The following is a 22,877-nucleotide window of genomic DNA, read 5'->3' on the forward strand; positions in this document are numbered from 1 at the left end:
CCACTAAGGGCTGATGGAAGGGTGTACAGATATATTTTTCATCTTTCTTCACACATCCATTGCCTACAGTCAGAGAAGGTAATAGAGCATTGTGATTAAGGAGGTGAGTGGGTGATTAAGGCAGTATGGTTCAGAATCCCAGTTTTGGATGAAAATGTATTGACTTGGAAGGAAAGCAAATAGAGTTGTTGTGAGGATTAAATGAATTAATTACAAAAAAGCACTTAGAATAGTACCTGGCACAGAGTGTTAAATATTTCTTGGTTCAAAAAACAAAAACGTGTGTGTTTGTATGTATGTATGTGTATGCACCTAGAAAGATAAGGAGAAGGAGAAGTGGTAATCTCTGGGTCGAAGGAACCTGGTATTTTTATTATTTTTACTTATATTGTCTAATTTTCCTTAGTGCAAATATCCTAACTTGTAATAATAAACGGTAATTTGTTAATTTAAAAAAATCTCAGCTTTGCCACTTACTGACTGTAACATGGGCAAATAACCTCTCTGGGCCTTGGCTTCCTCATTTGTGAAATAGGGGTAGTAATAGCATAGATAGATTAGTTACTATAATTAAGTGTGTAACGCACTTAAATAAAAATGACTGTCTCTCGTTAACTCTTGCACTCATTTGTCTCATTCTATGTATGTCACTTGTCCAGTGGACATCCATGGCACCCTAAGGTTTGAGATATCCAACCCTCTTCAATACACTGTGTGGGGCCCATGTGGTTGCTGGGGGATTCATGGGATCCTGGCTCTTACCTCCAGGATGGACCTCCGACGCTGGGGTGTATGCTGGCTGCAGGCTGGGCTGCTCCCGGGCACCCCATGCAGGGCCACATAGCAGTCGGTGCACACACGGTTGGAACGGTTGTTGTCATAGATGAGGCGGGCCCGGAACTCGGAGCACTTCCCACAAACCACCTGGGGTGGCAGGTGGGCAAAAGCAGCCTGATTCCAGTGGACCTTCCCCTTTGGTGTACCAACTCCCACAGCAGACTTGCAGATTCCTCCCACTTGGAGGGTGCCCACTCAGAAGTGGGCCTTTGGGCTGCCAATTTGTCCCCTCCCCAGCTCTGCCCCTACCTCCCAACACTCACATGCCCACAGGCCTTGCAGTGGTGCCTGCGTTTGGTGATGGAATTGAAGGGCTCCTGGCAGCGCATGCACATGGTGACTTCCTTTTCCCGGATGGGTGTAGGTGCCCGCTTCCCAAGATCCACGTTCTGAAGGGAGGGCCAGGGCCAGGTCAGAGACAGCTACTCACCAGCCCTGTCCAGCCAGCCCATGCCCTTGCCCCTGCCCCAAGACATGGATCATAATGGGGGGCAGTAGATAGGGGGCCTGCCTTTGAGTCCTGGCTCTGTCCCTACCTCACTGTGCTACTGAAGACAAGTCACTTTCTACACGCTGGGCCTTGTTTCCCCAGTGATTTCTCTGTGGCCCTACCAACAGAAGACTGTGTTTCTCAGGGTCATGCATTGCCTCTCTGGTCTTTACTCTCGGAGAAGGGGAGAGGGGCATTTCAAGGTGAGGTGGGGACTTGGAGGCCTGAAATGGACCCTGATGCAGGGGAAGAGGGGATGGGGACTTACTGGAGAGTTAGGGGGTGTGTCTTCATCTTCCTTGTTTGTTGAGTTCAACAATTTGAAGGTCTCCAGCGTCTGTTCATGCTTCAGGAGGGTGGAGTTGATGGCCTGGGGGGGAGGTGTAAAAAATGAGAGGTCAGATTACTCTCCAACCCATCCCTTTTCCACCTCACCTCACCCTCCTCTGCCCTACCCTAGAGTCAGAAGAGTTGGGTTCTAGGACTAGCTCTGCCACTGCTTGGCGTATGGCCTTGAACAAGTTCCTTTTCAAATCTAGGGCTCAGTTCTTACAACTGTGAAATTGGAAAGGGGAGCAGTGGCTGAAAAACTTCAGAAGGCGTTCCTGGTCACTGTCTGGTCTTAAGGTTTTATAGGACTTGACTCACTGGGATTAAACCCTCATAGGAACCAGCATTCTAAAAGAAGAAATCTGTGTTTCTGCTTAGCCTCTGGACCTGTTTGCTTATCTGTGAAATGGGGATGGTAAAGTTTGTTGGAAGAGAGGTGTCCATGCCCTTTCTGGTGAGATATGAGTTTTGGGGGTACAGCCCACCACCCCCTAGGAGACCTGTTAATGCTTTTCCAGCCCCCTACCACAAAGCCTTGTTGGATGTTACCTGGACCCAGTCTTTCTTCTCTTCCTCAGTCCTAAGGGCAGAAAAAAGAAAGATGTTGGGTTATGCAGGCCAAAAAAGCAACTGGAGTTTGGTAAAGAGCATGTTTTGGAGTTGGGCAGACCTGGGTTTGACCCTTTGCTCCTTTATTATCTGTGACCTTGGCAAGACACTTAACTATTCCAACAGTTATTAATTCCTTCCAAACCCTGTGCTAGGAATTTGGGCCTCAGAAAAGACCCTACCCTCAAGGAGCTCATGGTCCAATGGGGGAGACAGACAGGGACATACAGAGGGATCAGTGCTGTGACAGAGTGAAAGTAGGGCTGGGAAGCCCAGAGGAGGGGACCCGGAGCTGGGGTGGGGGCTTTTAAGGAAGGTTTCCTCAAGGAGGTGCTAGGCCATAGATAGAGGGGTAAGGGTGAGGTTTAAGAAAGAATATGGAACATACAAGAAACCATTAATAATTCCCTGTTGTTGGAATGTCAAGTTTGAGAAAGGAGGACAGTTTTTTAAATTTATATTTTATTTCTATCTCTGGGTTCTGTGATGTAAAGTGCCCGGTGCAATGTCTGATATACTAGATGCTTATCAGCATGAGTTCACCCTTCCCTTTGCCTTTCTTCCCTCTCCTGTCTGCCCTGCAGTCTCCAGGGCCTCTGCCCTGGGCGCAGCCCCATCAGCTGCTCACTAGGAACATAGGACCCCTCTTTGCTGCTTCCTGTCTGACCTCTTCTAATCTCCTTCCACATCCACACTCCAGACATCAAAAGTATTTTTCTAATATGAAAGTCTGACTACATCCTTAGAACCACTTTGTGAAAAATTAAAACATGTGAGAATGTCCATAGCAATGCTATTTACTGCAGTGAAAGATTGGAAGCAGACCAAGTGTCCAACAACAAAATAGGTTAAAAAATTTCAGTACATCACTACTGCAGGAGAATATTAATGATGTAAAAAGATGTTTATAATATATTAAGTGAAAACAACATGCATAAAATACATATAGTATCTTCTCATTTTTGTTTAAAAAAATATGTGACACAAGTAGCCAAAACTCAGCCATGGTACACTTAAGATCTATGTATTTCACTGTATGAAAATTTTACCTTAAGGAGGAGCCTTAAACAAAATATTGAACACTAGTTAATGATATGAATGCTAGAGTCTTTAGGGATGATGTCTAATGATGTCTGCAATTTACTTTGAAATGCATTTAAAAAATCAGATGTATTGGTGGATATATAAAAGGATAGATATGTGCTAGAGTAAGTACAGCACAGTGTTAACACTTGTAGAATCTAAATGGTGGGTTTATGAGCATTTGCTGTACAATTTTTTAAACTTTTCTATATGTTTGAAAATTTTCATAATAAAAATGTGGAAAAAATTACATATACATATTTGTGTGTTTTTGTATGTGGACTATATCTATGCATAGAGAAAAGACTTGAAAGGGGTTCTGCCAACATATCAACACTGGTTATCTCTGGGTGGTAGGGAATTTTTCTTTAATCCTATTGTATTCTTTTTTATTTATCTATATTTTCTATTTTCTAATTTCTTTGCGATGAAGAAGTGTTGCTTTTGATTTTTTTAAAAGCTACAGTAGGCTTTTTGGTGATGCATGCTGAAGTATATAGAGGTGAAATGTCATGGTGTCTCTCATTTACTTTAAAATGGTTCAGCAAAATGTAATATAAAATATATATAAATATATAAATATATTTATAATATATAAACATATAATATATAAATATATAAATAAAAGTATATAGCACAAAATATTAGCAGTTGCTGACTCTTAAGTCTGGTTCTAAACCCTGGTGCACACATTAAAGTTACCTGGGGAGATGTTAAAAATTCCTATGTTCTGGCTACACCACAGACTAATTAAAGCAGAATCTCTTGAAGTGCGTCCCAGGCATCAGGATTTTTTTAAAGCCTCCCGCCCCCAAGCTGAGTCCAGTAGGGGCTTGTTGTATTAGTCTTTCTACTCTTCTGGATATTTGGGGGGAAAAAATCACATGCAAAAATAAATTTTAAGGTCAGTAAAAGTTATTGCAAAGCAAACCCTCTATGCCTTCCCTCTGCCACTAGGAGGAAACCCTACACTGCTATGCAGCCTCTGCTGGGCCCAGCGTCCCTCAGCAGCCCCCTCCCTGCAGACGACGTGTCCCTGTCACGTGGCTTGTCACTCAGGCTCCACCGAGGCCGAGGCCGGACTGGGGCCAGCACCTGCCCTCCCCCAGATGTGCCGGTCATCAGCTTTGTTCTCGCTTTCCCTGCTGCAGGCCTCCACGATTCTCTGCCCCAGGAGGACCCCTCTAGCCCACATTCATCCCTTTCTCTTGCCTTCACACAGTTTCAGCAACAAGGGTTCTGTCTCTCATTTCTCACTTCCTCCCAGCCTGTCAGAAGCAGACCATCTACCGATGTGCATCCACTCTCGGGCTCTGACTGTGACCTCGATACCCGAACACTTGGGCCCTCAGAAGGCAGCATGGGCAGTGGTTAGGAGCATGAATTCCGGGGTCAGATGGCCTGAGCTCCAATTCTTTTTAGCTGTGGGACCTTGGGCAAGATGCATAACTGTTCCGTGGCTCAGTTTCCTCATCTGCAAAATGGGGTTAATGATAACAGTAGCTACTTCAAGGGTTGTTGTAAGAATTCAATTAGTCAATTTAATGTAAAGCACTTAAAATAGTGCCTGGCACAAGAGTAAGTGTTCATTAAATGTGAGTCCAAGTAGAGGATGGCTATGAAAATCCCTTTGTTAAATGGCTGGGCATTCTACTCATGTATTATTTTTAAACTTTTTATTATGAAAAATATCAAGCATACAGAAAAGTAGGATAGCAAAAGTACAATAAACACCCATTTATCCACTATATTGATGCAATAATTTTTAATATTTTGCCATATTTTTTCATCTCTATATGTATTTTGGGGGGTGATGACTCATTTTCTAGTAAATTACTGACATCCTGACACTTCACCACTAAATCCTCAGCATGCAGAGCCCAAAACAAGGCCATTCTCCTATATCACCATCATACCATTATCACAACCTGAGAAAAATCAGCAATACTTCCCCAATACCATCTAATGCTCATTTCACATTCAAATTGTCCCTAATACCCTACAAATGTCTTTTAGGGCTGTTTTTCTCAAACCACGTACCTATCAAGGACCAAGCATTGCATTTGTTTGTTATTTCTCTTAAATCTCTGAATCTAGAATAAACTATTTGTGTTGTAGTTATTCATGTTAGGATCAGCACCCCCTTCATCCCTCTCCTCTAATGAAAGCCATCAGAAGAGATTTTTGCTTTAAACAGGGACAGCTTATTCATTCCCCCAAAAAGACCTCCTGGCAGGAGTGCCACCTTTCCCCACAACATGAAGTACTCACCCTGAGCCCAAGTGGGCTCTATCCTTCAGGGATCAGCCCCACTCGTGAAGAACAACCCTGCATCTTTGGGGAAAGGTGTCCATCCTTCCTCTGGAACAATCTCTTACCCAAAGAGGTAGGCCTGGCACTAGTTCTGGAATTCCTTTCCATCTCTGAAGAGAGGGCTTGAGGCACGGTATAAGCAAGGGCAAGTACCTGGCTTGGAGCTCCAGGGAGCGTTGCTTTCCTGACACCAGGAAGGTCCTAGGCAGATTGAGGTTGGAGCTTTCCTTTAGCTGGATGGAGGGGGAAAGGGACTTGGTGAGGCCTATGACAGAATCCCAGCCCTTTACACACATGCACACACAGACTTGGGATCAAAGCTAGAACTTTGTTCTTCCCAACATCAAGGCCCCACTCCAGGTCCCCATTTTCCACCTCCTGGTGCTCACCTCCATGCCATCTACATCAATGCGTGCCCGAACACTGAACTTCTGGCCAAGGAGCCGCAGCCTGGGTACGCAATAAAGGAGGCGGTCGTTGAACTAGGAAGGAAAAGGTTTGGGATATATGTGCAGAGGAGCTAGTGGAGTGGTCCAGCTCCCTGCTCTTATGAAACTCCTGAAGTTTTATTGCTGGGTACCCAGATTGGTTACAGGGGTCACAAGGATAGAGTCTAGGCATGGGAGTCACTTCCTAGCTCTGTGACCTTGGGCAAGTCACTTCTCTCTAAGTCTTAGTTACCGCACCTGTAAAGTAGAGAAAAAAATTCCTAGAGTGTGTGTGTGTGTGTGTGTGTGTGTGTGTATAGTGAAGATATGAGTTAATAGAGGAAATAATTGTTAGCATGAGGTATGGTCTTGAGTCAGTAGGGGGAGGGCAGGCACGGCTCACTCACAGCCCCACACCTGGCACTTACTAGTATGAGGTATCGGTCTTGAGTGGTCCCATTCTTTGCTGACAGCTTAAGGATGTGGCCTTCTTTTATGAGTTCTTTGGTGGGGCTGACAATGTCCTCCTCACCCCCTAGCAGCTCATATACCTTCAGCAGCTTGTGCATTCGCTCCTGGCAGGAAACAGTGAGCAAAAGGCAGGGCTTGCGGTGCCAGCCTTCCCTCAGATGCCCACAAGGCACAAAGTCCCCCAGGACAGAGACACCACAGGTGGGTGGCCAAGGAAGGGCAGGGGTTAGAAGTGCCACTTACCATTTTGCGGATGGCAGCATTGGAGTGCTCTGCTGCTGTGGCTATCAGCTCCAGAGACTCTGTGGGCATAGAGAAGTGAGGTCAGATAGGAGATGGGCAGAGAAGAGGCTTTTGGGGGCTTCTTTCTTCTCTAAATACATCCTCTTGCCCTGACCACATCCTCCCCATCCCAGAAAGCACCAGCCTCAAAGATATTCATAGCCACATCATTTATAATCAGGAACTGTCCCAATTAATGCCATAATATCAGAATAGTATATGGAATAGTTGGCAGCCAATAAAACCTAAGTTTACCAATATTATTATTATTAATAACAACAATACTAGTTACATGTGTAACTGGAAGGAAACATGCCATGTTTTGAGTAACAAGTTGTCTATGGATGGTAGGACTATGGGTGATTTTTATTGTCTTCTTTAGGTTTTTCTATATTTCCATATTTTTGACAAAGAACATGTATTATTTTTATCAGAAAAAAATACAGAAAAAAGAAACAAAGAGATGACACTATTCTTTGTCTCAATAATCCTGAATATAGGAATCTATGCTAAGCAAATACACATTCTGTACACATTCATTGCAGCGGTGTTTACAACAGTGCCAAACAGGAAACAAAATATTCAACTGTCTAGGGGTTCAGCTAAATAAATTATGGTGCAGTCATACAATGGAATATTAACCTTTACAAATGATGCTTATGTGGGGCTTTTAATGATATGGGAAACATTTGAGGTATTTTAAGAAAAAAAGGCTACAAACTTGTATATATAGTATGATCTCAGTTTTACAAATATACATGTATAAAAAAGATCAGGAATAATATATGTCAAAATGTTCATTGTGGCATATTTGAAAGTGGCTAAAATGGGAAAGTTTAGGTTGTATATATGTTACCAGAATAAAAATGTTTAAAAACTATAAAACTGTACATCACAAATGTAAACTATGGACTATAGTCAATAGCATAATTATAATCATATTGGTTCATCAATTGTAACAAAGTTACAATACTAATGCAAAATGTTAATAATAGGGAAAACTGTGAGTGTGAGGAGGGGGTATCTGGGAACTGTACACTTCTATGTGATTTTCCTGTAAACCTACAGCTTCTCTTTAAAAAAAAAATCATATTTGTTCTCTGGGGGCTCAGATCACAGGTGATTTTTTCCCCCTAATTCTTTACTCTTTTCTGTAATTTCCGTTTTTTCTATAGTGACCTGGCATTCTCAGGGAAAAAAAAATAAGTGCCTAAATATTCCCCTACACTAACAAATCCTGCCCATGCTTAAGGCCCAGCCACAGCTACATTGCAAGCCACTCTGTTTATATGGTGCTGGATTTGCCCACTCACTAAACATGCCTGGAATGGAGGAGCACAGGTGCTTCTGAAGAGGGTCCTTATGGTTTGCAAACTAAGTCTTGTTTTCCTACAAGGCTTCTCTCCATAGCCAAATCTTGGTGCTCAAGAAGATCAGTGGCTCCTGTCCCAGCTCAGGCCTAAACATGCCTTTCAGATGCCAGGCTCCAATCTCCAACTTCTCTTCCACCCTGGCTGCCAGAGGGTGCTTTTTCACACACAGCTTGCTATCACTCTTCTGCTCAAATCTGTCAGTGGTTCCCCTGTGCCCACAAAGTAAAGACCCCACCCCTTGGACTGTCATTCAAAGCCCTGGTGATCTGGCTTCTGCTGAGCAGTCCAGCTTCCTCCTCTTGCACCTAAACATGTTTTGTCTTGCTTCAACTGGCAGACTTCCACTCGATCTTCTGGATTCAGCTTACCTTCTCCAGTAAGCCTGCCCTCAGTTCCCAGGTTTCCTATATTCCCCTTTGTTGCTCCCCTGTCCCACTAAATTGGGACATACAGTGTGCTCATAGAACATTTATATACCTATATTTGTATCCCTTAGTAGAAAAGGAGCTCCTTAAGGACAGGGCCAATGACCCACCACCTTCCAGGGCTCGCCCAACAAATGCTTTGCATAAATTAGCTCCTTTAATCCTTTTGACAACCCTGAAAGGTAGACATGATTGTCCCATTTTACCAATGAGGAAACTGAGACTCAGAGAGGGGAGGTGGCCAGCCCTAGGTTGTCTAGTTGGGAGATGGCAGAATTAACATAAGAGCTGGGGCTGGTCTCCCAGCTGCCCTTTCTCCTACACTTTCTCCATCACCCCCAGACCCCAGGGTGGGGGGCATGCCGGGTAGTGGAGGTAGGGGTACCTAAGAAAGGGGACAGGAAGAAGACAGGAAGAGGACTCTGGCAAGCTGTGGGCACACATGCTCAGGTCTGTATAGGCCACTGGGCTCAGACTACAGGCCTAGCTGTGCGGAGCTCTTGTCTGGAGAGGTCTTATGTGAGGTACAGAGTGTCATTTCCAGTTCAGTGTGTGCAGGCTGTCTGGGTTCAGTGTGGGGATCTCAGTCCACAATTTCATTTGGGGGTTCAAGCTAGGGAGTGCAGTATAGGGGCTTGGTCAGGAAGTGTTATGGCCCCTGGTGTAGGTTGGCAGTCCTGAGATGCTGTAGTTCAGTCTTGGGCTCAGCACAGGTGGCTCAGGCCAGGAGTTCCAGCTAGCCTGGTTTGGGGAGCTCAGTCTAGGGTCCAGGCTCTAGAGTTCACTCTGGGAGGTAAAAAATGGGCAAGTCAGTCTGAGGAACCAGAGAAATGATTCAGTGGGGCTCAGACCCAGAAGCACTTTCTGGGGCTCAGCCTGGGGATTTTAGTCTGAGGGGCAAAAAATAGGGAGCTCAGCTTAGGATCTTGGGTGGGCACATCTCAGCTGGCTCTCATTCAGAGATTCTCATTCTGAGCAGCTCAGAAAACCAGACCGGGAAGTTCTTTCTTGGGGGTTTCATCTTTGGGCTCAGTGTGGGGAGCTCAGCCTAGGGAGTCTCCTTTAGGGGGGCTCAGTCTGCCAAGCTCAGGCTCTGAGGTTCATTCTGGGGTCTCAGATGGGATTGGGATTGGTACAGAACAGGTATCTAAATTTGGTGAGCTTAATCTGAGGGCTGATTTTGGGGGGAATTAAGTATGAAGGAGGTCAGCTAGGGCAGTCAGTAAGACTAAGAACAGCTGAAAGTTATTGAGCCTTTGCTAAGTGCCAGGTACTGTGAAAAGCTTTACCTGGATTATCTCCTTTATCTTCACAATAACCTTATGAGGTAGGTATCATTATCATTCCCACTCTACACAGGAGAAAACTGAGGCTGAGAGCCTGAACAGCTTTTCCAAGGATACATTGTTGATAAAAGGGACTCTATCTGGAGTAATGAAAATGTTCTAAAATTAATTGTGGCAAAGAATGCACAACTATTTTATGATACGGTGAGCCACTGATTATATATTTTGGATGGATTATATAGTGTGTGAATATATCTCAATAAAATTGTATTCAAAAAGTGGGGGTGGGGGGTGGGGGGATCTCTATCTGGGGCCAAGTCTAGGGAGCTTACACTGACAGCTCACCTTGGGGGTCCAGTCCAGGGAGGTCATTTGGGGAATTTCAGTCTGGGGATAGCATTCTGGGGATTGAATCTGGAAGCAAAATTGCAGGACTCAGTCCTGGGAGCTCAACGTGAACATGTGATTCTGTGGAGTTTTGAGTGGAGAGATGATACAGTAGGCTCCTTCTGGGGATCCCATTATGAAGGCTATAACTCTGTGGTGGTGAGGCACCCTTCTTGGGTCTCATTGTGAGGCCCAGTCTGCAGAGTGCAGTCTGCTAGACTCAGCCTGGGTATCTCAATCCACAAATTCAAGTCTGGGAGGTAGAAAATAGGGGGCTCAGTTTGGGGGAGGTTAGTCAGGGAGTTGAGATTGGGAAGATCAGACTTGTAGCCTTTGCCTGGGTGGCTTAATTTGAGGGACAACTTAAGGCATGAGTCTGGGGGCTCAGCAAAGACTGAATCTTGGGGATAGAAAATAGGGGTCTTCAATCTGGGGGACTTGGGCTAGGGAGAACAAATTCAGGAATTTCAGTTTGGAACTCAGTCTTGGAGCTAAGTTTGGGCAGCTCAATCTCAAGGTTGAACTGGAATTGACACTGAAGAATTCTGGGAATCCAGTGTGACGGCTCAGTGGGGTCTTTGGGATGGATCTGGAGATCAGTCTTTTGGGCTCAGCTGGAAATTTCAGTCTGAAGGGTGATCAGTTGGGAAATATCCATTCTATAGAATGGTGAATGAGATCAGACTGGGAAGCTCTTTTGGGGGAATCTCACACTGGGAGATCAGGCTGAGTGCTCTGACTGAAAACTCACTCTCAGGGCTCGGGGTGGGGATAGCGTTTTGGAGGACCCAGACTGGGGATCTTAGTTTGGGTAAACCAGTGCAGAGATCTATAACTGGGCCCTCAGACTGGGTTCAGTTTGAGGGCTCTCAGGTTGGGAATGTCAGTCCATGGGGCTCATCAGTCTGGAAAGCTCTTTGTAGAGGTTTAGGTCATACATCCTGATACCTCAGTGAGGGCTCAGTCTGGGGGAGGAATGGGGTACTTAGTCTGCAGATGTCAATTTGTAGAGCTCAGCTATCAAGCTTTCTAGGGGTGCTGCTCTTTCTAGGGGCCTAGGCTTGATAGCAAAGTGTCCCATCTGGTGGAGGGAAGGGGCTCAGTTTGGGAAATCTTAACAGGAGTGGACACAACTGTCTACTCCTCCTTGTGGCTTCCAGAGCCCCGCACTTTCCCAGTTTTCCTCCTACCTTCAGGGCCACTCCTTCTAAGTATCCTTTGCTGATTCCCCCTCCCTGGGCTTTGTCATGGGCCCCCTTTTCTTCTCCATTTACACTCACTGTCTTGGTGATCTTGGCCAGCCCCATGGCTTTGAATACTGTCTATACGCCAGTGATATCAAAATCTCTCTCCCTGGAATTCCAGACTCATCTAACTGCCTAACTGGCAGCTCATTTTGAACATGTCCAAAATCAAACTCCCAAGCTCATGTCAGTAACCATCACCACTAGCCAAACATCTAGGAGTCATTCTTGACTCTTTCTCACAAGCCCCACACCCACTCCACCCTAGTCCTTTCAGTGCTACTTCCAAATATAATATATCCTGTGTCCAACCATTTCTCACCACTTCCATTGCTACTATCCTTGTCCAAGCCAACTTCTCTCACTTGGATTATTGCAAAAGCCTTTCAACCAGTCTCTTGGCTCCCTTTCTTGCTCTCCGTGTAATCCCAGTCAAAACCTTCTCATGCTTTCCCACTGCACTCAGAATAAAATCCACCTCCTTATCTTGGCCTTCAAAGTCTTGCTTCTTTTTCCAACCCCTCTTCTACCATTCTACCCTCACTTGCCATGATTGGGTCACACTGGCCCTCTTGTTGGTCCAGAGATATGCAAGCTGATCCCCTGACCCCGACTTAGAGACTCTGCACCTGCTTTTGCCTCTAATGGAATGTGCTCCTCCCCAGTCAGCATGTGGCTACCTTCTTGTTATTCAGGCTTGACTCAAATGTCTTCTATTCAGAGAGGCCACCCAATCTAAAGTAGGCCCCAGTCACTGTCACATCACCTTCTTCTAATTCTCTGGATTACACTTAGCACCTATCTACTATTTTCTTGTGTGTTTATTACTTTTGTTTATTGTCTGTCACCCCCACTAGAATATAAACTCCCTGAGATCAAGGGCCTTTTCCTTGTTCGTCTTGTTCCCCTCTATTACCAGTGCCTACAACAATGGACAGAACATTGAAGTGCTCAGTAAATAGTTGTTAGTTAATGAATGAATGAATGGAAATAATTTGAGGGAAAGTAGAATTAGAATCTGGTGGGCTCTATCTGGGGCTGTGACCCTGTGGGGGTGGGGCTCATACTGGAGGAAATTAGAATGAAACACTTTTCAAGTGGTTCAACGTGTAAGGACTCAGTCTGGGGAGGGGTTATCTGAGCCTAGAGATCCAAATATGGGAAGTAGAAAATAAAGGGGTCCAGTCTAGGGTGCTCAGTTCTGGAGAGCTGATTCTGTGGGGCTCTGATCAGACTTGGAAGTTCTTTTGGGAGGTTCATTCTGGGTAGTGGCTGCAGGACACAGAGTAGAGCTCTAAATCTAGAGGACAGAAAATCAGGGGCTTGACTAGATAGGAGTCTTTCTAGGGAGCTCAACCATGGAGATTCAGTGAGGAGGGCTCATCCTGAGGGGGCAAGCCATGGATCTCACCTGATAGCTCAGTCTATGCAACTCAGTTCCTGGGGTTCAGGTTCAATTTCATTATGGACTTGGTATAACTTCATTCAGGGTCCAGTCTGGTTGTCAGCCTTGGGGCCTCAGCTTAGGAAATGGGTTGCTCCCTTTGGGGAGATCATTCTGGACATGCCCCTCAGACTGTGAGGTTCCAGCTGGGAAATTCACACTGGGGGACTCCTTCTGAATGTTCTGTCTGGGCGCTCAGGCAGGGATCTCACCTGGCGTTCATTCTAGGGTCTACTCCAGAACCTCAATGTGGGCTTTCAGATTAGAGACCCTATTTTGCGATCTCAATCAGGTGGCTCAGGACAGGAATTTCAGTCAGGGTCTTATCCTGTGAATTAAGTTTTGGGGCCCTGAATCAGAGGTTCTGCTTAGGGCAATCAGCGTGGGGCTCATGGTGGAGGGTGGAGCAGGGCTTGGGTGCACACACTCACTTTGGGCGTCTTTGCTGTCCGGGGAGCCATGGGGCAGCTTTAACAGATAGTCCTTGAGAAGCAGCTCATAGCGGGGGATGCGCTGCACAGGCTCCAGCATGTGGTGCTGCAATGTCAGGTTGCCACAGGCTTCTTCCTTCTGTGATAGGTAGAAGCAGGAGGGGCTCAGGTCTGGCTGCAGAGCCCCCACCAGGTCCCTGCAGACCTCTCTTCCCCCAGTTTGCCTCATCCAGCTTTTCCACTTACCTGCACTTCATGGATGATGACTTTAAACTGGGTGGAACGCTCTGTCCAGGTGTTGACCAGCTCCACGGCCCGGTCAAAGTTCTTTACATACTCGCCATACATCTTGAGGAAGGGTGCCAGCTTCTGCAGGATGTCTCCAATGCGTGGGTAGCGGTCCCTGGGGTGGAAGCAGGGGCTGACATGGTGCTACTGATACTTGGCCCCCCAGAACCCTCTCTCACAGGTCTACAGTGTCAGGTAGGCCACTCATCTCAGTCCTGGAAACCCACTTTTCAGTCAGTCTACTCCCTCAGAAATGCTGCTTACTAATTGCAGACCAATTAACCCAAGAGGCTCAACCTGACCTAAGACTGCATCCTGGTCCTCCAGCTGCCCAAACTCTGCCCTGCTTAAGTACCAAAAGACATGTCCTGGAATACCTGCCCAACCTTATGGCAAAAGCCACTTCATTCTTCACACCTTCCAATTAGGGTGTTCAGATTAGGACAAGCAAACCCCAGAAGAAGTGTTCTAACCTGGCCTGAAGATTAATGCAGGCTTATTGGAAGAGGGGAGGCCTGTGATAGCTCCTTGTGCCAGGTTGGATATATAATGTTCCCCCAAAAGCCATATTCTTTAATGCAAACTTGTGGGGACAGACATATTAGTGTTGATAAGGTTGGAATCTGTTTGAGTGTTTCCATGGAGATGTGACTCAATCAACTGTGGGCGAAACTTTTGATTAAATTATTTCCATGGGATATGGACCCCACCCATTTAGGGTGGGTCTTGATTTAATCACTATAGAGTCTTATGAAAGAGCTCACAAACAGAAGGAGCTCAGAACAGCTGAGAGGGACATTTTGGAGAGAAGCTAAGAGCTGACACTGACGCTGACACTTGGAGATGCTTGGAGATGCAGACAGAAGGATGTTAGCTAAGAGATGAAGACCAGAGTTTGCCCCAGGATATGTTAAGAGAGGACCCCCAGGCACTTAGAGAGACACATCCTGGGAGATAGAACTAAGAACACACAGGAGCTGAGAGAGAAGCTGGAACACAATCCAGGATCAACAGATGCCAGCCACATGCCTTCCCAGCTAACAAGAGATTTTCCGGACACCATCGGCCTTTCTCCAGTGAAGGTACTTGCTTGTTGGTGCCTTAGTTTGGACACTTTTATGGCCTCAGGACTGTAAGTTTGTAATTGAATAAAACCCCTTTATAAAAGCCAATCTATTTCTGGTATTTTGTATAATGGCAGCATTAGCAAACCAAACACCCCTGAAGGATCAATTGAGGATAATCAGTCCAAAGCAGGTCCCTCCAGGCAGAGGGACTTGAATGAGCAAAACCATGGAAGTGACATATAGTAAGGTGTTTGCAGAAAACTAAACATAATTTGGTGGTAGCAGAAGGGAAAGTGTAAGGGACTGGCATCTGGTCGGCCTAGGGAACGGTGCAGGCAAGGCCTTTATCATGGAGGTAGGAAGGAGATAATGTTAAGCAGGGGAGTGATGTGGTCTGATTGCTCTTTAGAAAGATGCTTCTGGTAGGTGGGGTTGAATCTAAAGGTTTCATTGGGAGAGGAGAGCCAGGAGGTCAGGAGACTGTCTATAAAACCCACCCAACCCAAGACTGGGTTAGGTCTATTTGTCTGGATTCCCATAGTGTCCCATTCTCACTTCTATCAATAACAACAGCTTACATTTATTGAGCACTTATTATATATCAGGTAGTATTCTAAGCTCTCTATAGTATCAACTAATTTAATCCTTAAAACAACCCTACAAGGTAGACTATTATTATTTTTCCCATTTCATAGAAGAGCAAAGGCACTACAACTTAAGAAACTTGTTCAGTGTCACAAAGCTAGCGAGTAGCACAGCTGGAATTTGAACCCAACCAATTTGGCTACTGAGCTCACACTCTTAAGGGCTATGCTACTGTAATTGTCTGAGTCCTGGTCTATGTTCCACATTAGATTGGGAGGGCTAGAAGGCAAAGCTTGGGCCTGATTCCTTTTGCAAAAGGTGATAAGAGGAGAGGGCAGGCAGGAATGAACCCTGTGCACACATCTGGGCCTAGGCCCAGTGGGCAAGTGGACAGGAAGGTGGGCAGACTAGGCCTGGGGCCCCTCACCATTCTTCCATGCGCTTCTCTAGCTCTGGCAGCAGGAACTGCTGATGGAAGCAATAGATGGAGCAGATGTTAGAGAAGATGCCGTGGACAACATCGGCTGGAAAGGAACTGCGGTTCCGAGCTTCTTCCAGGAGCCGGGCACAGAATACCTGTTGGGCAGGGCAGGAGTGCTCAGCCTAGCTGGACCTGGGTTTGGCTGGGGAACGGTGGCTTGCAGGTGAGAGAAGCTTTGTGGAGCTTTGGGATCAGCACTGCTCTTGAGATTTAGGAGAGAGGGTTATGTTATATATGGGGTTGGATTTCTGGTTGTTAAGATTAAGACCTGGATTAAGACCTGGAGTGAGGCATTGGAACAATGAAAAGTCAGGATCAGGTCAAGGTCAGAATTAAGATTCAGAGGCAGAGAGAAAGTTGGAATTAGATCCATTTATTTAACAAATATTTTTGAGTGCCTACCGTCTGCCAGGCGCTGTCTTAGAGGTTGGACAGAGCAGTGAACAAAGCAGACAAAAATACCTGCCCTCAGAGAACTGACATTCTAGTGCATTTGGGGTCAGGAATTGGGTCATGGTTAGAATGAGATTCAGGGTCTGATTCACAGACAGGTGTAAATTCAGGATTTGGGTTAAAGTCAACAATAGGGTCAGAATCACAGTCAGAGCTGATACACGAGCCCAGGCTTAGGAATGAGGGTTGGTATGAGTATCAAGCTTAGGGTCATAATCAGTATTGGCCCCAGGGCCAGGATGGGGCTCAAGGTCAGAGAAGGGCCTTACCACCTCTAGATTCTGATCCCAATGGTGCGGTTGAGCTCAGGCCCTACCAAATCCTCCTTGGAACCTACCTCCGCAGTCCTGGGACCCCGGGGCCCTTGAGGAGCCATTCACCTGATCCAGAAGATGGAGTCTAGAAACATAGGCCTTCTCAGTTTGCAGGAGCTCATTGGCAATGTGGAACACCTTCTGTTGCACGGTCAACTGGAAAGGAGAAGAGGTAACCCCTGATCCATCATCTTCCACCCTAATCCAAGCACTGACCTCTAAGAGTTCTCTGAAAAGTTCAAATGTTACTCCATACATAATGCCACCCCAAAATAGCCCTAACCTCCATCTCTAGACCCATAAGTCTCCCCAGCTTCATCTCTGACTCCCCAGTGTATCATAAGGCCCACCTCTCAATAATGATGACACGCACACCCTCACTCAGCCACTCATTCACCCATTCATTTGCTCTCTCTATTCATTCAGCATAGTGCAATGGTTAAGACTGTGGACTGGGAAATCAGTCTTCCTGGGTTCAAATCCTAGCTTTGCCATTCTACTAGCTTGTAAAAAACTGTTTAACTGCTCTGCATTTAAGTCTCCTCATCTATAAATAGGATAATAATAGGACCTAAGTCCATCTGTCGTTGTGAAAAATGGTTTAATACAAATAAAACATAAATTACAGGGAGGGCGTAGAGAATTAAAAGAAAACATAAACTACAGATTAAGCACTCTATAAATGTTAGTTATTTATTCACCCACTTAGTTCATTGTCAGCAAAGGCCTGCTGAGTACCTGGGGCGTGAGGAAAAAAAAAGTATGAAAATGTATAAAATGCACTGCCTGTTGGCCCAATTTCCCATTAGATATATATTTGCTCAGTACCTGCCATCCCAGCAGTCCCTGGCCTCAGCTCCCACACTTGAGCTTGATTCTAGAGGAGCAGGTATTCTGGTTGAGACCTAACTCAAGTACAAAGATGCCTTCTAAAGAAATAGTGGGCTGCCAGTGCAAGAAAGGGATCTCTACTGCCAAGCTGGCCTCAGCTGGCCCTGTGGGGCTCTAATTCTTGAGCTCCTCTGCCAGCTGTCAGAAAGTCTCTCTGGATATGAAAGCATATTTTCATTATGCCCCAATTTACAAATAAGGAAACTGAGGCTTGTAGTTTGGGAGTGAAGAGAGAAGAAACTTGACCAATGTTACATAGCTACTGTGTCATGGGACTTTGCACTGGAATAGGACTTTAGAGATCCCTAACCAATTTGCCCATCATCAAGACAGAAAACCTGAGGTCCAGCTAATGGTAGGACAATCACCACAGTGGGCATCTGAAACTGTGTACAGTCAGTTTGGTAGTCACAGTGATGGGGGGTGGGGAGCGAGGGTTTGCTGCTGGTATTTAGTACCAGGGGACCAGGGAAGTTAAATGTCCAAAATGGAAACAATGCCCAGTTTTGGGAAATACTGAGCTAGGGGAAGAACCAAGCATAAAAGCTAGGCTCCTGATTTCTCCATATGGTCCTGCTTCTCAGTGAATGTGGGTCAGTACCTCCACAGACTCCTGTCTCTCCATGGGGGGCACTGGAATTTCTCTGTCCTTCTCCTCATCCTCCTCTTCCTCGTCCTCCTCCTCCAGGTCACTGTCAACCTCCTGGGAGCCGGGCCGGAGGGGGTCGGCCAAATCAACAGGCACACTGGCCAGGGCAGGGGGCCCGGGGCAGAGGCTGTGGCTGGTGGGCCCGTCATCACTGACAAAGCAGGTTTCCTCGCTGTTGGATGGCGAGCTGATGCTGTCAATTCCGCTGTCCCGGTTGGGCACCTTCTCGCCGTCCTGGGGCCCAGGGGCCAACAGGAACAGGCAGCGGGAGGCCTCACCCTCAGGGAGCTGGGGCACTGGTGGCTGCGGGGGTGGCGGTGGCAACATGGCTGGCTCTGTGGGACCTGGGTTGGGGCCAGGGGTTGGCCTATCCGAGGCGACAATCACAGGCTCTCTGAGGTGGGTGGCAGACACATATGAGGGCAGGGTGTGAGCTTGACTGAGAGGCCTCTCCTGCAGATCCCTTCCTGTCCCAGGCCCACCCTCCTCACCACTGGGTCCCCTGGAGACCAGACTCACCTCTCAAACTTCTCAATCAGTGAGGATACTGCTGCAGAACTGGGGCTGGCCTCCATCCTGGGGGCTAGGCCCTTGGCCACTCGGGGATCTGCAGGCAGTGGGCGTGATGGTGGAGGGGGGATGGGCTCAGGTGGGGGGGGCATCCGGGGCATCTGCAAGTAGCTGGGCTTTGGGGGGACTGGAGAGATGGATGGGAAAGAGAGAGAGGGGAGACTTCAATGAGCTAGGTTTGGAGATGGCTGTCACAGCCAGGTCACAACCCCCTCTACAAATCCCCAATCTGCACTTTGCCGGAGGTGGGAATGGAGCAGACCTGAGGTGAGATTCCAGTGTGCACCCGTTAGTCCTAGGCCACAGCCCTCTGCCCCCCAGCCCATGGTGCTTCCCTGTCCTTCTAACAAGCCCTATCCTCTGCCACTGGTCAACCTTTCCCCTTCCTCTGTCCCCTCTGCTGTCTGTGTCGTTCCCTGGGCCACTGTCCTCTCCTCTCTGAAACCACTTACCTTGTGGCTTTGGACCTGGTGCCCGTTTCAGTGGTGAAGGACGCTGGTTGGGAGTTTCACTCGGGGGGCCTGGGTCTGAGCGAAGTCGTTGGGGGCCTTCTGGATGAGGCTCAAGGCTCTGGCCAGGGTCAAGGGACAAACTTTTAATCAGGATCCGGTTTCCCTGGTGCAGCCCTGCAGAAAGGGAGAAAATGGGTGTGAAGTGACTGACATCACCCCAAAAGGGACTGGGGAGTTACATGTCTTAGCAGGTATCGGGGGTGTTGGGTTTTCCTGAGCCCCTTTCCTGGCCACACTGCTTTTCTGAGAGGCCCCCTGCTCCAGCCCTCAAATGGGGGGCCAGACCTAAGGCTGTAGCAGGCTTCGTTTCCATAAATAGATGAGAATTCTTTGTGATTAATACATTGATTCCATGTATGTCAACAGGCATCATTACCAAGGAGTTTAACCATGCTGGAGATGGGAATGAGTACCTTAAAGTTTGTGTACATGTTTGCAGTCCTTGTTTACATAGCCACAATAGGTGCTGAGCATAAACCATTTTTTTAAGGCCCCGAGGATATATGGACTTTCTTGGTTACAATTTTGTACAGCTGAATATCCTTGAAAATGATGAAACTGTATTTTATGAGCAGTTTTGTGTTGTAAAATCCCAGCTTCTCACTAGTCTGTTGTACCCTCCTGTACTTCAATACCCACCCACATCCCTACACACCCAGCGCCCAGAGTTCAGGTGCTGAGATTGACTGGCAGGGTGTCATGGGAACAACTTTAAAACAGTGGATAAAAAATTCAGAAAAATGGAGGCCTTTTTGCACTACCTGCCCCTCTTCCCTCTCTGTGGGCCTCCTAAATCCACCTGTGTCTTTGGTCCTGGGGGAGATGATGGTCACATTTGGGAGAGAAGACTCAGCCTGGGAGGCAGTGAGGGAGCCCCTAGGGATAACATGACCTGAGGAAAAGAGTGCTGAGTGTGCACCCATTAGCCCCAGGCCATAGTTCTCTGTCCCCCAGCTGGGAAACGCTGTCCCTCCAGACCATGGTGCTTCCCTGTCTTTCTAACAAGCCCGCTCCTCTGCCACTGACATGTAGTCCTGGATGGGCATGGGGCTGTTGGAGGTGTCTCAGATGATAGAGAAGTCAGGTGGGGCCAGAGAGGAGAGGAAAAAGCCTTAGGTGCCAGGCTGAGGAGCTGGACATCCATCCTGTGGGCAGAAGGGAGCCATGAAAAGTCCTGTGTAGGGGAAGGATGCAGTGCAAATAGGTGTAAGGATGCCAGAGTGAGTGGTAGTCAAGAGCTCCAGAAGGTACCACCAGCACAAGGTGTCAGTTATGTGGTGCCACAGTCACATGGCCTCTCACGCATGGCCACACGGGGTCACACAATCTCATATATGACCAAAACTAAATGAACTCGCTCAGTCACAAAGACATACAGAATAATTTCACAGTTAGCTCAGTGGTGGGGCCACACAAATTCATGCACTCAATCACATGCCATCACACTCCTGAAAACCTGGTCACACACAGTTGCAAAGACCCACAGTCACAACCTCACCTATTACACACAGCCACACAGTATCATGCACTCCTGCAAACATGGTCATGCACAGTCACAAAGACTCATAGTCACACAATGTCAATTATATCATTTCACATACAGCCTCATACAACAATCACCCAACCACATATCATCATACACCCCTCAGACATGGTTCCACTGAGTCACAGAGATATACAGTGCCATTTACACTGTGTCTAACAATTGCAGGGCCACAGAGTGTCAGACACATCGTAATATACTTTCACACACCTGAAAACATGGTTACACGCAGTCACAAAGACTAGAGTCACACAGGGTCAATTATAGCATTTCATATACAACCACACACAATGACAAAACAGCACAAAGTAACACCACCACATACACAGAAACACAAACACATAATCACAGACACATAGCATAATTTATTTTGTCGCACTCATGAAACAAACATGTTCACGGTGTCCCTGAGTCTTAGCTACAGATGCAGGCACATGAATATACACAATGACACCTGCCCTCTTCTGGTCTAAATGGTCACAGAGTCACATGTGGCCTCTGTTGCAAAAACATACGGTGTCCTCAAACACAGCTACAAAACACACCCTCCTTTACAGGGTCATACAGGCACAAAGAGTCACAGGGGATTTTAGGTCTCCCCATCTTGGAGGGAAGGAGCAGCTCAACCCACAGAGTTCCAGCAGCCCCCCTGAGACCCTGCCCCCACCCTGGCCACAGTCCAGCCAGGCAGGTCCCAGAGGACTAAGGTCATGATTCCCTCCCAGCCTTGAGGGAACAAGGTGCCCCAGGCCCAGGCCGAGCAACCTTTTGCCCACCCTGTACCTTGCTTTGGGGGCAGTTTCCAAACTTCCTTTCTGACCTGAGCAGGCAGGCCCCAGCCAGGAGGTAGGAGGTGTTCCTCTCAGCTCAGCTGGGCAGCTTACCCTGCCCTGCTTAGCACATCCTAGCCTGGTCCTGCCCTCCCCTCCCCCTGGGCGTGGGGTTGAGGAGGATGAATCACCTGGAGGACGGCACATGCAGAGACATAGTTTGAGATACGCAGCCAGAGAAACTGAGACAGAGAGTAGCTGACAGGGCCAGAGATCCAGTGAGCAAAGCCAGGCACCCCATTGTACAGCGATCACCCACCACCCACTCCCACTTGCTTCAAAGATACACACATAGTGCCCAGAGTTCCAGGTGCCTCTTGTCTGTCTCTTTAGACCTGGCCCATTTCCACAACCCAAAGCAGGCAGGCTTTGCCAGGTAAGCCCTCCCCACCCAATATGTAGCAGGGCAGTAGGGTCCCTAGTTGGGGCTTCTCTCCCACTGCTCTGCTGACTGTTCTGGGGGTGGAGGTCACCTTGCCCTAGCCCCATCTCTAGTCCCTCCTCCTCGACCTCACCCGGGAGCCCACAGACGGGCCTGCTTCTCCTTTCTCTCTGCCTTCTTGCAGGCAGCCCTGAAGAATGGGAGGCTGAATGAAACTCAAATATTCTGGAACACTCTGGAGACCCAGGTGAGCAGGGCAGGGATTGATGGATCAGTTTCTAGTAAGGAGATGAAGGCAGAGAGAGGGGCAATGACTTGCTTGAGGTCACACAGCAAATCAGTGGTAGACTTTTAGGCACTAGCTGGTCCTAGACTGGACTTCTTTCTTAAGCCTGCTCTCCAAGGGGATGCTGGAAAAGAGGGAGACCAGGAGGGGCAGGGGTGCACCCCAGTGTTTCAGAAATTCATGAACTGCAATGTAGCTAGTGTACTCCCAACCCCCATCTAGAGGGACATGAACAACAGGGTTCTAGTTCAGAAACATAGGCCTGGCCAAGAACCAGGCTAGGTTCTACTGAGGGGAAGAAGGTTCAAGATCCCTCCCTCGAGGCTAAGCCTACTTATAATTGTGCCTAAGAGTCTCCCCCAGAGAACTGCTTTGTTGCTCAGATGTGGCCTCTCTCTCTAAGCCAATTCTGCAGGTCAACTCACTGCCCTCCCCGCTATGTGGGACCTGACTCCCAGGGGTATAAATCTCCCTGGTAATGTGGGACCTGACTCCCGGGGATGAGCTCAGACCTGACATCGTGGGATTTAGAAAATCTTCCTGACCAAAAGGAGGACACGAATTGAAACTAAATAAAGTTTCATTGGCTGAGA

The 22,877-nt window shown here is 47.3% G+C and overlaps 1 protein-coding gene across 2 annotated transcripts in view; it reads right to left on the reverse strand.

Annotated features, from left to right (window-relative positions):
- The window catches only part of FGD1 (FYVE, RhoGEF and PH domain containing 1), a 38,484-nt gene that overhangs the window by 1,827 nt on the left and 13,780 nt on the right, over window positions 1–22,877 (reverse strand). Inside the window, exons 2-16 of one of the 2 annotated variants that reach the window (XM_037821724.1) lie at window positions 19,184–19,357; window positions 18,681–18,858; window positions 18,114–18,555; window positions 16,688–16,777; window positions 15,801–15,841; window positions 13,680–13,836; window positions 13,434–13,572; window positions 6,805–6,863; window positions 6,519–6,665; window positions 6,052–6,144; window positions 5,816–5,895; window positions 2,207–2,237; window positions 1,596–1,697; window positions 1,101–1,226; window positions 763–924 (exon numbers count right to left, since the gene is read on the reverse strand). In XM_037821724.1, the coding sequence (XP_037677652.1) occupies window positions 763–924; window positions 1,101–1,226; window positions 1,596–1,697; window positions 2,207–2,237; window positions 5,816–5,895; window positions 6,052–6,144; window positions 6,519–6,665; window positions 6,805–6,863; window positions 13,434–13,572; window positions 13,680–13,836; window positions 15,801–15,841; window positions 16,688–16,777; window positions 18,114–18,555; window positions 18,681–18,858; window positions 19,184–19,357 (2,021 nt within the window). Of the gene's footprint in view, window positions 1–762; window positions 925–1,100; window positions 1,227–1,595; window positions 1,698–2,206; window positions 2,238–5,815; window positions 5,896–6,051; window positions 6,145–6,518; window positions 6,666–6,804; window positions 6,864–13,433; window positions 13,573–13,679; window positions 13,837–15,800; window positions 15,950–16,687; window positions 16,778–18,113; window positions 18,556–18,680; window positions 18,859–19,183; window positions 19,358–22,877 lie in introns of both variants that reach the window. The other variant, XM_037821723.1, reaches the window with a different exon arrangement.

Source organism: Choloepus didactylus, chromosome X (genome assembly GCF_015220235.1).
Source record: "Choloepus didactylus isolate mChoDid1 chromosome X, mChoDid1.pri, whole genome shotgun sequence".
Lineage (NCBI taxonomy): Eukaryota > Metazoa > Chordata > Mammalia > Pilosa > Megalonychidae > Choloepus > Choloepus didactylus.